General features: G+C 38.6%; 1 protein-coding gene across 1 annotated transcript in view; it reads left to right on the forward strand.

Moving 5' to 3' along the window:
* DDX10 (DEAD-box helicase 10) overlaps window positions 1–17,891 on the forward strand; it is a 353,565-nt gene that overhangs the window by 74,521 nt on the left and 261,153 nt on the right. Inside the window, exon 13 of the mRNA XM_036258174.1 lies at window positions 7,875–8,352. Coding sequence (XP_036114067.1) covers window positions 7,875–8,352 — 478 coding nt within the window. The remainder of the gene's footprint in view (window positions 1–7,874; window positions 8,353–17,891) is intronic.

The raw sequence follows: 17,891 nt of genomic DNA on the forward strand, positions 1-17,891 counted from the left end.
GACTTTCAGTACTATGCTGAATAAGAGTTGTGTCTTATTCAAAAATTTGTCTTCTTCCTGTTCTTAAGGGGAATGCTTTTATTTTTCCTTTTGAGTATGATGTTGGCTGTAGGTTTTTCATATATGGCTTTTATTATGTTGATATATGATCTCTCTATTCCCGCATTGCTGAGTGTTTTTATCAGAAATGGGTGCTGGATTTTGTCATATTTTTTCAGCATCTATTGATATAATCGGATGGTTTATATCTTTCATTTTGTTTATGTGGTGTATAACATTTATTGATTTGTGAATATTGTACTATCTTTGCATTCCTGGGATGAATCCCACTTGGTCATGATGAATAATATTTTTTGATGTATTGCTGGATTCGATTTACTAATATTTTGTTAAGGATTTTGGCATTTGTGTTCATGAGGGATTTTGGCATCTGTGTTCGTCAGATATTTTGGCCTGTAGTTTTCTTTCGTTGTAGTGTCTTTATTTGGTTTTGGAATTAGGTTTATGCTGGCCTCATAAATTGAGTTTGGAAGTGTTTTGTCCTCTTGGATTTTTTGGAATAGTTTGAGGAGAATGGGTATTAGATCTTCTTTGAATGTTTGGTAAAACTCCCCTGTGAAGCCATCTGGGCCTGGGCTTTTGTTTGCTGTGAGTTTCTTAATTACATCTTCAATTTCTTTTGTTGTTATTGGTCTATTCAAGTTTTCTATCTCTTCCTGATTCAGTTTTGGGAGGCTATCTTTCTAGAAATCTGTGCATTTCCCCTAGATTGTCCAATTTGTTGGCATATAATTGTTCATAGTATGTTTCAATGATCCTTTGTATTTCTGTGGTGTCAGTTGTTCCTTTTCCTCTTTCATTTCTGATTTTGTTTATTTGCTTTTTTTTTTTTGTTTCTTGTTGAGTCTGGCTGAAGGTCCATCGATTTTGTTTATCTTTTCAAAGAACCAGCTCTTTGTTTCATTGATCTTTTGGATTGTTTTTTGGTCTCTGTTCTTTATTTCTTCTCTGACCTTTATTATTTTCTTCCTTCTACTAGCTCTGGGTTTTTCTTTCTTTCTTTTTCTTTTTTTCTTTATCCTCACCTGAGGACATTTTTTCCATTTTTTGTTCAGATAGAGTGGGAGAGAGAGAGAGAAAGAGAAACATCGACGTGAAAGGGACATGTCGAGTGGTTGCCACCCACACGACCCAACCAGGGCCGGGGACAAACTGCAACCGAGGTACATGCCCTTAGCTGGAACCGACCCGGGTCTCTCAGCGTTGCAGGCAATCGCTGTAACCGCTGAGCCAAACCGGCCAGGGCTCTGGGTTTTTCTTTTTGTTTACTTTCTAGTTCTTTAAGTTGTAGGGTTAGAAAGACAATTAGGAATTTTTCTTCTTTCTTGAAGTAGGCCTGTAGTGTTATGAACTTCCCTCTCAGGACTGCTTTCACTGTATGCCATAGATTTTGTGTTGTTGTGTGTTCGATTTCATTGGTTTCCAGGAAGTTTTTAATTTTTTTCTTCATCTCGTTAGTAAGTCATTTGTTGTTTAATAACATACTATTTAGCCTCCAAGTGTTTGAATGTTTTTGTGTGTTTGTTTTTGTGTGTTTTGATTGTAATTGAGTTCTAGTTTTATGCCTCTGAGATCTGAGAAGATGCTTGATATGATTTCAGTCTTTTTGATTTTGTAGAGGCTTGCTTTGTGTCCTAACATGTGGTATATCTTTGAGAATGCCCCATGTACACGTGAGAAGAATGTATATTCTGCAGCTTTGGGGTGAAATGTTCTGTAAATATCAGTCAAGTCCAGCTCATCTAGTTTGTCTTGTAAGGACTCTATGTCCTTGTTAATTTTTGTTTAGAAGATCTATCCAGTTGTGTCCGTGGGGTGTTAAAGTCACCCACTATGATCGTATTGCTATTGATCTCTTCCTTGAAGTTCTCCAGAAGTTTTTAAATATGTTTTGGTGCTCCTGTATTTGGTGTGTATATGTTTACCCAGAGTTATATTCTCTTGTTGGATTGATCCTTTTCATATTATGTAGTGACCTTCTCTTATTTTGGCCCTCGTTTTGAAGTCTATCTTGTCAGGTATAAGTATTGCTACACCAGCTTTTTTTCATTTCTATTTTCTTGGAATTTTTTTTTCATCTCTTCACTTTCATCCCTTGTGAGTCTTTTCTTGTGAGGTCGGTCTCTTGTAGACAGCATATTTATGGGTCATGTTTTCTTATACAATCAGCTACTTTATCCAATGTCTTTTTTTTTTTTTTTATCCTCACCCGAGGACATTTTTTTTTTTCCATTTTTTTTTGTTCAGGTAGAGTGGGAGGGAGTGAGAGGAAGAGAGAGAGAGAGAGAAACATCGATGTGAAAGGAACACATCGAGTGGCTGCCACCCGCACAACCGACCAGGGCCGGGAACAAACTGCAACCGAGGTACGTGCCCTTAGCGGGAACCGAACCCGGGTCTCTCAGGACCGCAGGCCGACGCTCTAACCGCTGAGCCAAACCGGCCAGGGCTATCCAATGTCTTTTGATTGGAGCATTTAAGCGATCTACATTTAAGATTATTATTGATACATAGTTATTAGTTGCCATTTTAATTTTTTTTTTTTATCCTCACCCGAGGATATTTTTCCATTTTTGGTACAGATAGAGTGGGAGGGAGAGAGAGGAAGGGAGAGAGAGAGAGAAACATCGACGTGAAGGGACACATCGAGTGGCTGCCACCCGCACAACCAACCAGGGCCGGGGACAAACTGCAACCGAAGTACGTGCCCTTAGCGGGAACTGAACCCGGGTCTCTCAGGACCGCAGGCCGACGCTCTAACCGCTGAGCCAAACTGGCCAGGGCGCCATTTTAATTTTATGCCTGTGTTCCTCTCCCTCTCTCTCTCTCTCTCTCTCTTTCTTCTTCTTTTTACAACAGTCCTGTCAGCATTTCTTGCAATGTTGGTTTGGTGGTGGTAAATTCCTTTAGCCTTTTTTTTTTTTTTTTTTTAATCTGTGAAGCTCTTTATTCTTCCTTCAATTTTGAATAATAGTCTTGCTGGATAGAGTAAGGATTCAGACCTTTGCCTTGCATTACTTTGTTACACTTCATGCCACTTGCTTCTGGCCTGCAGCCTTTCTATTTAGAAATCATTTGACGGTCTAATGGGAGCTCCCTTGTAGGTAACTTTCTGTCTCTCTCTTGCTTCCTTTAAGATTCTTTCTTTGTCTTTAATGTTTGCCATTTTTTTTATTATGTGTGTAGCTGTGGGTCTTCTGGAGTTCATGTTGCTTGGGACTCGCTGTGTTTCCTGGATTTGTGTGACTTTTTCCTTCACCAGTTTAGGGAAGTTTTCTGTCATTAGTTCTTCAAACAGGTTCTCTATTCCTTTCTCTGATTCTTTTTCTGGTATGCCTATAATGCGAGTGTTGTTATGTTTTGTATTGTTCCACAATTCCCTTAAACTCTCCTCCTGCTTTTTAAACTTTTTCCCACTTTCTGTTCTATGTGGGTGTTTTTCTCTGCCTTGTGTTCTAAGTTGCTGATTCGGTCTTCAGTTTCTTCTAACCTAATGAACCCTTCTAAGGTATTTTTCATAACAGCTATGTCATTATTTCCTCTTGATTTTTATGCATATCTTCTACCTCTTTATGTGTAGCTTTTACCTCTTTTTTAAAGCTGAAGTAGTTTCCTCTGAGCTCTTCATAATTCTTATTAAGCTGCTTGTAGTTCTCACCAAATTGTTTGAGCACCCTTAAAATCATTGCTTTGAATTCTTTATCCGACAAGTGGTTTCTTCCATTTCCTGTAGTTCGTTTTCTAGTGACTCCTATTTTTTTTTTCTTTAGGTGTTGTTTCTTTGCCTTTACATTTTAGCCATCTAGTAGCTTTAGACCTGGTGAGGGATGTTTGGATGTGTAGGCAGCTCACTATATATCAAATAAGGCTACTGTACCTCCTAGACTGTTCTGTTGTGTGTTGCTTCTTGCCTGCTGTGGATCCTGGGGCATTGATACCGGGGGCTGGTATTGTTTTGTCCTGGTAGGTGCTGCTGCTGGATTGCGTGGGCCCCTCTTAAACTGTGTTCCCAGGTGGTTGCTGGTGCCACCTGCCGCTATATAGCTCAGGCCCTGCTGGAGCTGCACTTCCTGCCTGCATCTTGGGTGGCTGGGTCACACAGGCTCCTCTTGAGCCCCAGCTCCCAGCCGGACCTGTGATCAGCTGTGTTGCACAGGCCCTACTGGAGCCCTGGTTTTCTGCCGATCTTTGGACGGGTGGGTTGTACAAGCCCCGTTGTAGCCCCTGCTTCCTGCTGATCCTGTGGCGGAACGGGATCGCACTGGCCCCTTTCGAGCCCTGGCTCCGCACCGCTCTTGTGGCCTGCTGAGTTGCAGAAGTTCGTCTGGATCCCCAGCTTCCCACCACTCTTGTGGGCTGCTGGGTCACACAGGCACCTGTCAATCCCTGGCTTCCCACTGTTCTTGTGGGCCGCTGGCTCGTGCAGGTCCCTCTGGATCCTTGGCTTCTCACCGCTCTTGTGGGCCACTGGGTTGCACAGGTACCTCTGGATTTCCGGCTTCCCATCGCTCTTGTGTGCAGCTGTGTTGCACAGGCCCTGTGGAACCCCAGGTCCCGCTGCTGGTGGCTGAGGAGTGCTCCTGCCCAGCCTTTGCTTTGGGGATGGTTCTCTACTGCTGGTCTGTGCTTCTGTTGCCTGGGGATGGATGTCTGCTCCCCAGCCTCTGTTGCTGGGGGTATATCTTGACTCTGATCAGGCTGCTACTTGGGGGATGGTGCTGGGCTCCCCGCTGTTTGCGGCTTCCACAACTGGCATCTTGATAGCTCCACTAATGTGCACTGGTCTGTGTTGACACAGAGTGTCCACTGGTCTGATGGTACCAGATGTGCTGGTGGGCTCAGGTTGCTGGGCCCTAGCTGCTCCCATTGCCTTCTCCCAGGGAAGACCCGGGATCTTCCAAACTGATGGGACCTTCTCATGGCACAGGGAGAAGTGCCTTGAAGAGCCGCTTACTGTGGTAGCCGGCTTCTCCCTGTCCACAGCACAGGAACCTTCTTTCTGCTCTGAGTCTCTGCACTCTCATATTATAATTTTAATTGCGAATCCTCAAAGTTATAGGGAATCTCTTTGAAATCTGATTCTCTGAGAGTCCTAGTTTAAGCCACTCTGCCTTACATTAAGGTAATTTGAGTGTGTTTACCTTTAATATGAGTCTAATAAAAACTTGTATCTGGGTGAGCTGTTGCTTTCTATTCTTCATGTTAGATTGTAAGTTTAGTATAACAGGAAATTTGACAGTTGTAACATTTTAGAGCTATTTAAATTGCTAGATAACAGAAATAAGGCCACTAACTTTCTGTCTAGGTCAGCGATTTTCAACCTTTTTCATCTTATGGTACACATAAACTAATTACTAAAATGCTGCAGCACACCAAAAAATACATATTTTTTGCTGATTTGACAAAAAAGGAATAATTTTGATTCATTCACACTGGACAGCTACTGTTGTGTTGGTTGTTACTATTGTTTTTCATTTGACAATCTAAGGGACAAGAGATCAGTGCCCCTGACTAGTCTGGTATTGCATGTTTTAAAAATTGTTGTAGCATATTGGTTGAAAATCACTGGTCTAGGTAATGGATGGAAAACCACATGCCATAGATAACACAATTTTGTTTGTTTATCTGTTTATGTACCAGTTATTAATTTTACCATTTCTGAGTATAGATCATGGTTTAGGTTATTAGCTGATTTTTGTGCTCAATGAAGTTCTGTCCTGGTTTCTTAGTGACTTAGCTGAGATATTAGCTAACAGGCGAGGCACAGGTTTTTAATACTGTGGGACCATATTTAGAGGACATTTTATTGCCACAGATGCCAGTAAATCCCATCTGATTAGAGTTGAAGACCTTTGCTCTTTTTTTTAATCTTTTTAAAAGCTTTTTTATTGATTTTTAAAGGGAGACGGAGGAAGGGGCAGGGGAGAGAGAGAGAAAGAGACAGAGAGAGAGAAAGAGACAGAGAGAGAGAGAGAGAGAGAGAGAGAGAGAGAGAATCATCGATGTGAGAGGGAAACATCAGTTGGCTGCCTCCTGCTCACACCCTACTGGAGATCAAACCTGATACCTGGGCATGTGCCCTGACCTGGAATTGAACCAGCAGCCTTTTGGTATACAGGGTAATGCTCAACCAAGTGAATCATAATAGCCAAGTCTGAAGACCATTGCTTTTTATTGGTGATGCTTAGGGAATGCAGAAAGTTAACTTTAGAGTCTAAATAATTGGTATAGTTTAATTTGGTGTTTTTGTTAATTTTTGTCAATGTTTAGGTCTATAATTTCCTGTAAAAGCCTTTGCTACATAAAGCAGTGCTATGTATGCAGGATATAATAAAGGTTTAAAAATTATTTTACTAAAGAAATATAGTTTGAATACCTAATAATGAATAGTTTATTGTGTTAAAATTATTGTGTAATTTTAACTAGGTGTTAAAATTTTAGATGTGTAGTATATACTCCCACCTTAAAGGAGCTGCAAATCTTAAGAGCTGAGAGAGACATATAAATATCATTGTAATACACTGAGTTATATGATTTTGTATGAGCTTGTGATCCTAATCCATAGCCCCTATAACAACAGGGACAAGTTCTCAATAGTGGCTGCCTGTGTGCCAGACACTATTTTTAGTGCATTGCATCTGTGAACATTTTAGTCTTACTACAGCTCTATGATGTAGGTACTCTTATCACACCATTTTGCAAATGAGCGAACTGAGGTATAGAGAGATTAAATAATGTCCTTTGATCATACAGCTAGTAAGTGACAGAGCCAGGATTTGAACCTTAACAGCCTTATTTCTTTTTTTAAATTTATTTTTCTTCATTGATTTTTTTTTAGAGAGGAAGGGAGGGGGAGAGAGAGATAGAGATATCAATGAGAGAGAACATCGATTGGCCACCTCCTGCAAACCTCCCACTGGGGATCTGGCCCACAACCTGGGCATGTGCCCTAACCAGGAATCGAACTGGCGACCTCTTGGTGCATGGGTCGACGCTGAACCGCTGAGGCACACCGGCCAGGCAACAGTCCTATGTCTGAATCTGCACTTTACCATTTACCTCTCAGTTTCTATGAATCATGTCTTACAGGAAAAAGGTAGTGGATCCATGTTGTAATGTTAGCTGTTTATTATACCAGGTCTTGCTTTAAGAGTTCATTTCCAATCCATCAAAGAGAATTTAGAAGCTGCAAAAGACCTGCTCATAAAGTGAATCTGATAATAGAAGGAGAGAAAAATTTTTTCTTTGTTTTGGTTTCTGGTTTAAAAATCTTTTTTTATGGAAGTGATTATGTCTTAGTATGTCTCTTAGAAGTTAGGATGATGCTACTGGAGTTTATTCTTGGCAGAGAACTATGCTTTGTCCTTTCATGGCCATGTCTTTTCCAGCTGTAGTATTTATATTTTATAAAGTGTTTTCATATAGGTAGTATATCAGATCTCTACAACAGTTGTGAGATAGGACTGGTAGGTATGTTATCCCATGTTTGAGGATGCTGAGGCTGAAAGAATAAACTGGTAATAGGCAGATCTAGTACTGGAGTCGTTTCTTTGTTTCTGATCTCATGCTCTTCGTTTTATAACATGTTAACCTCTTAATCAAAAATGAGGTATCTTCAGTGTTTTCTGACAGGTACTCAGTATTTTTTAGCTTGCCTTTTGGATAGTCTAACCTCAAGATTTTATTTCTCAGAGGAACATTTTCTTTGAAAATAGGCTCTCAAAATAGATCCCAACTCTTAAGAAACTTTCATAATAACCATAAACACACCATCAGTGTATTAAGGTAACTATTTTTATGTGTTCATATTTAAGGTCTCTTGGTCTTGCTGTGGCACCACGGGTAAGATTTCTTCAGAAAATGCAGAAGCAACCCACCAAAGAATTGATAGTGAGCCAAGATAATAAAGTAAGCGAGCCAAGGGCTCCCTCCCTCACCAATGATGAAGTGGAAGAATTTAGAGCCTACTTTAATGAGAAAATGTCCATTCTTCAGAAGGGTGGGAAAAGACCAGAAGGGACAGAGGATGGACTGGCTAATGGCATTAGCGATGAAGAGGAAGAAGAGAAAGAAGGTGAAGAAGAAGTGGAAGAGAAACTGGGAAGAGCAAAAGGGTATCATACTCATTCAGTCCTTATCTCTGATGAGTCACAGAAGAACAAGGAAGCTCCTATGCAGTTCTTGGACAGAGATGAGGAGGAGGAGGAGGAAGATGGACTTGGTGTTGATTTCTTTAAGGTGAAGAAACACAATGTGTTTGGGTTGGATCTTAAAGAGAATAAAGCATTACAGGTAAGTTACTCCCAATGGAGGGTCTTCTGTTATTTCCCACCACTTCTTATTGTGTGTTGCTTGGTTTCTTTTGGGCAACTACTGGAAAGCAAGAACTAGGAGAAATTTGTAGAATGATTTTCTTTGCAGTGAATTCTCCTTCTTTCTCATATTTAGGGATAGGTGCCAAAGAATTCTTATTTTTTATTTCTTTGGGAACTCTTAATCTTCTCATTTACTGGTACTCTGATGAATGTTCTTAAAGTTGCCAGAGTCATGATTATAACATTAAGGAGGGTGATGGAGTTTCATATTTTATGGTGTGAGGATAGTTCATTGTGATTCTTGGTGAGTCTAGCTAAGGGTCCATCAATCTTGTTTATCTTTTCGAAAAACCAGCTCTTTGTTTCATTGATCCTTTGAATTGTGTTTTTGGTCTCTATGTCATTTATTTCTGCTCTGATCTTTACTATTTCCTTCCTTCTACTTGCTCTGGGGTTTTCTTTTTTTTTTTTTTATCCTCACCCGAGGACATTCCTCCATTTTTTTGTACAGATAGAGTGGGAGGGAGAGAGAGGAAGAGAGAGAGAGGGAAACATCGATGTGGAAGGGACACATCGAGTGGCTGCCACCGGCACGACCAACCAGGGCCGGGTACAAACTGCAACCGAGGTACATGCCCTTAACGGGAACCGAACCCGGGTCTCTCCGGACCGCAGGTGGACGCTCCAACCGCTGAGCCAAACCGGCCAGGGCACTCTGGGGTTTTCTTTTAGTCTGCTTTCTAATTCTTTAAGTTGTGAGGTTAGACAGTCAATTAGAAATTTTTCTTGTTTTTTGAGGTAGGCCTGTAGTGCTATGAACTTCCCTCTCAGAACTGCTTTTGCTGCATCCCATAGATTTTGTGTTGTTGTGTGTTCATTTTCATTGGTTTCCAGGAAGTTTTTAATATCTTCCTTGATCTCCTCGGTGACCCATTCATTGTTTAATAACATGCTATTTAGCCTCCATGTGTTGAAATGTCTTTGCATGTTCTTGTGGCAATTGATTTCTAGTTGCATGCCATTGTGATCTGAGAAGATGCTTGATATGATTTCAATCTTCTTGAACTTGTAGAGATTTAGTTTGTGTCCTATCATGTGGTCTATCTTTGAGAATGTCCCATGTGCACTTGAGAAGAATGTGTATTCTGTAGTTTCGGGGTGTAATTCTCTGTAGATATCTATTAAATCCATTTGGTCTAGTGCTTCATTTAGAGTCTCTGTTTCCTTGCTAATTTTTTGCCTAGAGGATCTATCCAGTGCGGTCAACTGGGTGTTGAAGTCCCCTACTATGATTTTATGTTGTCGATTTCTCCTTGGAAGTCCTCCAGAAGATTTTTAATATATTTTGGTGCTCCTATATTGGGTGCATATATGTTTATCAAGGTTATATCTTCCTGTTGGTTAGATCCTTTCAATATTATATAGTGGCCTTCTTTGTCTCTAGTTATGGTCTTCATTTTGAAATCTATTTTATCAGATATGAGAATTGCTACCACAGCTCTTTTTTGCTTTCCATTTGCTTGGAAAATTTTTTTCCATCCCTTCACTTTCAACGTATGTGAGTCTTTTGTTGAGAGGTGGGTCTCTTGTAAACAACATATAGATGAGTCATGCTTTCTTATCCAATCAGCTACTCTGTGTCTTTTTATGGGAGCATTCAATCCATTTACGTTGAAGGTGATTATTGATATGTACTTATTTATTGCCATTTTTGTTTAGTGTGGTTCTATTTTTCTTCCCATTTCTACTGCTAATTACAGCAGTCCTTTTAATATTTCTTGTAGTGCTGGTTTGGTGCTAATGTATTCCCTTAGCCTTTTTTTTTTTTTGTCTTGGAAGCTCTTTATTTGACCTTCTATTTTGAATAATAGCCTTGCTGGATAGAGTAGTCTCGGATTCCAATCCTTGTTTTTCATGACCTTGATTACTTCATGCCACTCCCTTCTGGCCTGTAATGTTTCTGTTGAGAAGTCAGCTGAGAGCCTTATGGAGGTTTCTTTGTAGGTAACCTGGTGCTTATTTCTTGCTGCCTTTAGAATTCTCTGTCTTTCTTTTTTGGCATTTTAATTACTATGTGTCTTGGTGTAGGCCTGTTTGGGTTCTTCTTACTTGGGACTCTCTGTGCTTCTTGAACTTGAATGCCTTTTTCCTTCACCATATTAAGGACGTTTCCTGTCACTGTTTCTTCAAATATATTCTCTAACCCTTGTCCATTTTCTTCCTCTTTGGAGACTCTTATGATTCGCATATTATTACGTTTCCAGTTGTCCCATAGTTCTCTTAAGCTGTCTTCCTGTTTTTCAATTGTTTTTTCCTTTTGGTTTTCTGATTGGTTGATTTTTTTCTACCATGTCTTTTAAATCACTGATCCGGTCCTCACCTTTCTCTACTCTGCTGGTTAGTCCTTCCCGTGTGTTCTTACTTTCTGCTATGTCATTCTTCATTTCCACTTGGTTGGTTTTCAATGTTTCTATATTTTAACTCATGGTGGTGATGTCTTTACCCATGCTGTTGAGCTTCCTCAAGATCATGGCTCTGAACTCTACCTCTGATATTTTGCTTACCTCCATTTTATTTATCTCATCTTCAATAGAGTTCTCTTCTTCTTTCATTTGGGATTTGTTTTTTTGTTTCACCATTTTGGCTATCTCAGTGGGTTTTGGAGCCTGCCAAATTTTTCCTGTGGGTGTTGGTGTTCTGCTGTTTGTGGCTTCCTCTACTGGGTTTGGATGAGCCTGGGTGGGCCCCTGTTAAACACCACTGTCAAGTTGTACTTTCCTGGGTAGATTTGCAAGCCCAGGAAAGATTCAGTTATCCTCTAGCTGTTACCTGGTGGCTGGTAGTCTCAGTGACTCAGTGCCTTGGAATGTAGCCCTGGAGTTCTACATAAGAGGATTTCCAGAGGGTGGGATAGATGCTGGTTATTAATGATCCTCAATGTCCGTTTCTTTGCCTCACCTGGGAAAGGCTGAATCACCGAGGTCGGGGGCTGTTGCTTTTCCCCATAGCTCGGGGAAGGAGCACACTGGCCACCGTCCTTTGTGGCTGCAACTCAACAAAAACTCTGAGTGACCTTCAAATCCTGGGTGTCCTCACAGAGTTCCAGCCCAGTCTGCCCTCCCTCTGCTGTAGCCCCCAGGTTAGTGGCTGTGGATATTTTAGCGCTCTGTCCAGGTTCTCTGGGCTGTGGAGTGGGCTTGGTCTTTATTCTCCAAGTGCGCTGCTCACAGCTAAGACTGCTGCTGTCCATGGGCTTTCAGCCCACCACCCTCTCACGCCTCTGCAGATTCTACCTGGTTTTATGGTCTTGTCCTGCTGCTTTTCTGTGTCTTTCTTCCGGATTTGTCTTTATTTTAGTTGTAATTCCCGTTTGGTCCTGGGCGATCGTCTGCATAGCTTCTATTCACTCTGCCTCCATTTTCACATCCTCTGTTCTAGAGGTTTTTATCACTTAAATTTAGGTCAAGGGTTCACTTCAGCCTAATTTTTGTGTATGGTGTAAAGTAAGGGTTGAGGTTTTTCTTTTTCTTTTTTTTTTTTTATGAATATTTAATCAGACCAACCCTACTTGTTAAATGCTGTGCTTTTCCCATTCACTTACCTGACCTTTTGTTTAACGTTAGTTGGCCATGTATATGTAGGTCCCTTCGTTGACTCAGTTCTTTCTATACAGGTATCCTTTTTCACCAGTAACACTTGTCTTGATAATGTAGCTTTGTAGTGAATCTTTTAAGTTGTGTAGTGTGTCTTCCAACTTGATCTTTTTTTTAAATTTTTAATTTTTTTTTTTCTTTTTTTTTATCCTCACCCGAGGACATTTTTGCATTTTCTGTACAGATAGAGTGGGAGGGAGAGAGAGGAAGAGAGAGAGAGAAACATCGACGTGAAAGGGACACATCGAGGGCTGCCACCCACACGACCAACCAGGGCCGGGGACAAACCGCAACCGAGGTACATGCCCTTAGCGGGAACCGAACCCGGGTCTCTCCAGACCACAGGTGGACGCTCCAACCGCTGAGCCAAACCGGCCAGGGCTTTAATTTTTTTATTAATTTATTTTTGTTACAGATGTTTCTCCTTTTTTTCACATTGACCCCCTCTTCCCGATCCCCTACCCTTACCCTGTCTCTAGCATTGTTGTTTATGTCCATGGTTACGCATACATGCAAAGTTTGTGGTTCCCTCCCTCCTGACCCCTGTTCTGAAGTTTGTCAGTTATGTTTTTTAAAACAAAATTGTTTTAGAGAATTTTGGACCATTTCATTTTCATATAAGTTTTTGAATTAGGTAGTTAATTTTTACAAAACAAAAACAAAGAAAAAAACCTGATGATAACTTTATCAAGATTGCATTGAATCTAAAAATCTATTTGGGGGGAATTGACATCTTAGTACTGAGTTTTCTGATTAATGAATATGACATATTTTTCCATTTATTTAGATCTTCTTTACTGTCCTTTAGTATTGTTTTATAGCAGCAATTTTCAACCAGTGTGCTGCAAGAATTTTTAAAACATGCAACACTTGACTATATAGTCAGGGGCACTGAACTCTTTCCTCTTAGATTGTCATTAAAAAATGACAACAGCAAACACAACAATAGCTGTCCAGTGTGAATGAATTAAAATTATACTTATATTTTTGTTAGATTTGCAAAATATATAATATAAAATGCCACAGAACTTTAGTAATTAGTTTGCGTGCCATGAGATGAAAAAGGTTGAAAAATCTGTTTTTTATAGTGTTATGCACACATAGCTTACACATATTTTACTTGATTCATCTCTTACTATTTCAGTTTTAAATGGTACTTAAAAATTTTAATTTCCAATTCTGTTGCCAATATATAGAAATATAATTTAGTTTTTTATACCAATCATTCTATACTGATCTATTAGTTTTAGTAGCTTGTTTTTTTTGGAGATTCTTTGGGATTTTCTGTATAGATGGTCATGGTGTTTATGAGTAAAGATGGTTTCATTTCTTCCTTTCTAATCTGTATGCATTTTATTTCATTTTCTTACTTTATTACATTGTATGTTGAAGAGAAGTGGTGAGACTGGACATTGTTCCTGAACTTAGAGAGAGGAGACATATTCAAGCTTTTACTATTATGCCTGATGTTAGCTGTAGGTTTTTATAAATTCCTTTATCAGATTGAGAAAGTCCCATTCTATTATTTTGTTTAGTGTTTTTATCAGAGGTGGATGGTGAATTTTGTCAGATGCTTTTTCTGCAACTGTTAAAGGGAACATAGAGTTGTTCTGCTGAAACATTGATTTTTCTACCCTTGAACTTAAATTTCTGTGGTGAACCTCACTTAGTTATGATGTGTTTTTCTTTATATACTGGAAGGTTCTGTTTGTTAATATTTTGTTAAGAATCTTTGCTTGTGTGTTCATGAGGAACATTGGCTGGTAGTTTTCTCTTAATGACTTTGGGAACATGACACTCTTTAAAAGTTTTGATACTTTTTGTCAAATTACCCTACAGAGAGGTTATATTGACCATCATTCTACCAGTTTTGTTTGTCGGTTCCCATTTATTTATACCAACACTGATTAGTAACATTTTACTTTTTTGAAAAACATACTTAGTGCGAAATGTTATCTTACAGTTTAAATTTATCTTTTTTTGACTCTATTATTGGACATTATTTATTTTAGGTATATAATTTCTGTGTATGTATATTGCTTATGTTTTCCCCTTTATGATATTGGTCTCTTTCCTGTTGATTTTCAAGATGTCCCTAAGCATTAGTATACTGTCCCTTTGCTTTTAACCTTTTTTATTGCCCTTGTCACACAGAATTGTTTGTTTGCCTGCCTTTCCTATTTGATTCTGAATTTCTTGAAATTAATGTCTTAATGGCCAATATGTGTTTGGGATCTGGTAGATTGTCTAGCTCCAGTTGCAGATTTCACAAATGTTTTATGAATGAATGACTGAGTTACTGAATTTCTTGTTCTTTCACAGTGATAATTTTGTTTGCCATTAATTATATAGAATTCATATATGTAGAATTATTCTTGAACACCTATATTTTGAAACTATATAAATAGTTTACCTGATTGACTTACAATGATTCAAAAGGTATTATTGCAGTTTCTACAAACATGAGCATAGATACCTTATTTTTTTGACTTTAAATGATACACCTGTGCTGGCCAAGCTTTGTAATTTAGATAGTAAATTAATGTATCCAATAGTAATGATGTAAAATTCTAACTAAGGTATGTTTGTAAGTGTAAAATACCTACATGCTTATATTTTTTTAAATTTATTTTTTATCCTCACCGGAGGACTTGTTTCCATTCTTTATTCAGACAGAGTGGGAGGGAGAGAGAGGAAGAGAGAGAGACAGAAACATCGATGTGAAAGGGACACTTCGAGTGGCTGCCACCCGCACGACCAACCATGGCCGAGGACAAACTGCAACAGAGGTATGTGCCCTTAGCGGGAACCGAACCTGGGTCTCTGTGGACCGCAGGCCGGCGCTCTACCTGCTGAGCCAAACCGGCCAGGGCTGCATGCTTATTTGTAATAAGTTGGAAGTATTATGGCATATGTGTCAAATGTGAGGAACATTTTGGTATAGTTAGTAGGCTTCTGAGATGCTGATAAAATATTTTTTTTTTTCTCTTTCTTCCTGCACACTCCCTAGTCCTAGACATAAACAGTAGAGTTGAAATTACTGGTTCTTTAGCTGAAGTAGAAATAGAAAGTCTTACTGCCTTTTCATTTTTCTTTTTCTTTTTGGCTTTACCTTGTCTTGTCAACTTTACCTGTTATCTTCCTTTGAGGTTTCAAAATCTATACTTATTTGTACTGAAATTATCATCATTTTTACTTTTTATCAGATTTTCAAGGCATTTTTTAAAAAAAATTTTTTTTATTATTGATTTTAAAGAGAGAGAAGAAGGGAGAGGGAGAGAGAGAAACATTGATTGCCTAAGACATTGTTTTTTTTGTTAGAGTTTTCATCCCACAATCTCAATAAGTTTTCCATGTTAACCTTTGTTTCTTGCATTTTATATTTTAGTGTTGTATTGCATCATTCACCACAGGCTGTTTTTTTTTTTTTTTTCTTTATTACTTGTTTTTAAGGATAGGCCTTATAAAGTAATGAGAACTAAACAAACCATACATAAAAGGGGAAATAACACTGTCTATCGTTTACACACACAAATGGGTGCATTCCCTTTGGGAGACTAAGTGCTTTTTCAGACACTGCTGGTTTTGTTCTAGTATTTTTCTTTCTATTTCAGAAATTACTTTTAGGGACAACATACCAGACACCCATGCAAACTGGTTTCATTATGTATATCATGGGCTATTCTGTTTGTCTTGATCATCTTTTACTTTTGTCTCTTGGAAAAGGGAGATTTGTCAAACACATTGGAGGCTTGGAGCCAAATCAACTTCCAAATCAAGATTCTGATACATGGGAGCTGGAAATACATTGGATTGCAGATTATACAGAATTTATTTAATAGTAATGTCATTGCCATCGTTAATATTTATTTGGTGGTTTATCATATACCAGACACTTCCCTCATAACTTCTCATTTTTTCCTCATGGCAGGAATGGCAGGTAGGTATACTTAAAAAATTTTAAAGTCACAAAGTAGTTAGTGTTTAAACCACCTCTGATGCCAAATCCCATTCTCTTTCTACTCTATCCTGTTGCCTACCATAATTTGTGTGTAATTTGCTTTCTGTAACTAGGCAATGTCAGTGTAATTGACAACACTGTAAATCATTGTGGTCTACCTATTGTGTGTAGACACTTGGAATACAGAATTGATGTTTGCTTCTTTATAGACTTGGGCGTGCATGGAGAAAAGAGGTACTGAGTGCTAGGTGCAGGTAGTCTTCTGGATGACTATCTTGTCTTTTCCTGTTTGACACAGTCAAGAAATTGACAGAAAAACACATTTCCTTAGCAATGGAGAGGGAATCCTGAGTAATGGAGCAATGAGAGAGATGCTAGAAGAGAGCCCAGCTGGAGATCTGTCACTAAGGCAGTAAGAGAAGCTTGGTTGGTCTTCCACCACAGGGAAGGGACTTATGTTTTGACTAATTTTACTGCTTTTGGCTGTTTTGACTAATTTTACTGCTTTTGCATGTTGAGGAAGTTGATCTGTAGGACAAGTGTTATAGAAGAGTGTGGATATATAATTAAAATGATTAAATTGAAAATGACTTTAGTACATTTTCTTAAATATGAGAATGAAATATCCAAGCATATACTTTGATCTTTCACATTTTATAATTTTTTGAAATGAGACTGACAGGTGGATTCATTTTAACTCAGTAAGTGTCCTTTTAAAGATTTGTTAACAGTAAACATAGGTCAGTTTTAATTAAGATTTGAACGATACTGGTAGATTATTCTTTGTAATTTAGAGTTGATTCTGTGTTCTGTTTACATTGAGTCTTACATTTTTTGCACAGAAATTCTTAGTATTGCAAGAACTCACTGTTGGTGGTAAAGCACAAATTAGCTAACATTATTATTAAATTATTATTTATAAGTATTCTCTCATAAAAATATTCTAACTTCCAAATCAAGGTTCTGCTATATGGGAGCTGGGATTTTTCTGCCCCTTGTTTCTTTGTCTTTTTTTCTCTTTTTTCCTTTCTCCTTCCCACTTTTCTCTTCCCTTCTCTTTTTCTACCAGCAATTACTGAGTGCCTAGTAGGTGCCAGGGACTGCTAGGTACTTAGTGACTTTAAGGCTTGTACTTTAGTTAAAGTAGCAGATTACTGAATCAGAATTTTAGTACGAAATCCCTTTCTATTTATTCATTCATGCAACCAAATCTTTTAAAGCTTTCATATTGGCACAGTACTGGAGAAGATGTCCTGAGGGAACTTGTATCTTAAAGAATGGATAGGAGTTATAAGGAAGGGGGAAAAGCATTCTAAGCAAAGATAACAGAATGAGCAAACCATGACCACAAGAAAGTCTGTGATTAGTATGCAGAGATATTTCTTGTATGATGTCAGTAGTTGTTAGCCTTTCTGAGCCTTACTAGTCTGTCTCTGTAAAATGAGGCCAATAGCAGTGTCTGTAGTTGGCAGAGTTATGATGATCAGAAATAGAAAGGCAGTTTGTGTACATAGAAGGAGCATAGTTAATGTAGCTATTGTTTACATTTGATAAAGTGTAATAGGAACATATGGGAAAGGGGGTGATAGAGCTTTGCCAGTGCCATGGCCAGGCAGTGACCAAGAGAATTGTTGGAAAATAAGGTATTTTTCTGAATCTGGACCTACTGTAGAAAAAAAGAACAGGTTCAGTTGACATCATAGCCAATTGTTTATGGTGAGTTTATAATTTGATATAATGAAACCATGTTCATCAAGCACAGTGCCCTGTAGAAATGAATTAATTGCTTCTAAATAGAACTAAAAATAAATAGTATTAACAGTAGAAATTTATCTCATGTGGAATCATTAAATAAAATTCATTATTACAAGAATATTTTTCTTTGGGTGCAGTTCTTTGTCT

Source organism: Molossus molossus, unplaced genomic scaffold, assembly GCF_014108415.1.
Source record: "Molossus molossus isolate mMolMol1 unplaced genomic scaffold, mMolMol1.p scaffold_m16_p_13, whole genome shotgun sequence".
Lineage (NCBI taxonomy): Eukaryota > Metazoa > Chordata > Mammalia > Chiroptera > Molossidae > Molossus > Molossus molossus.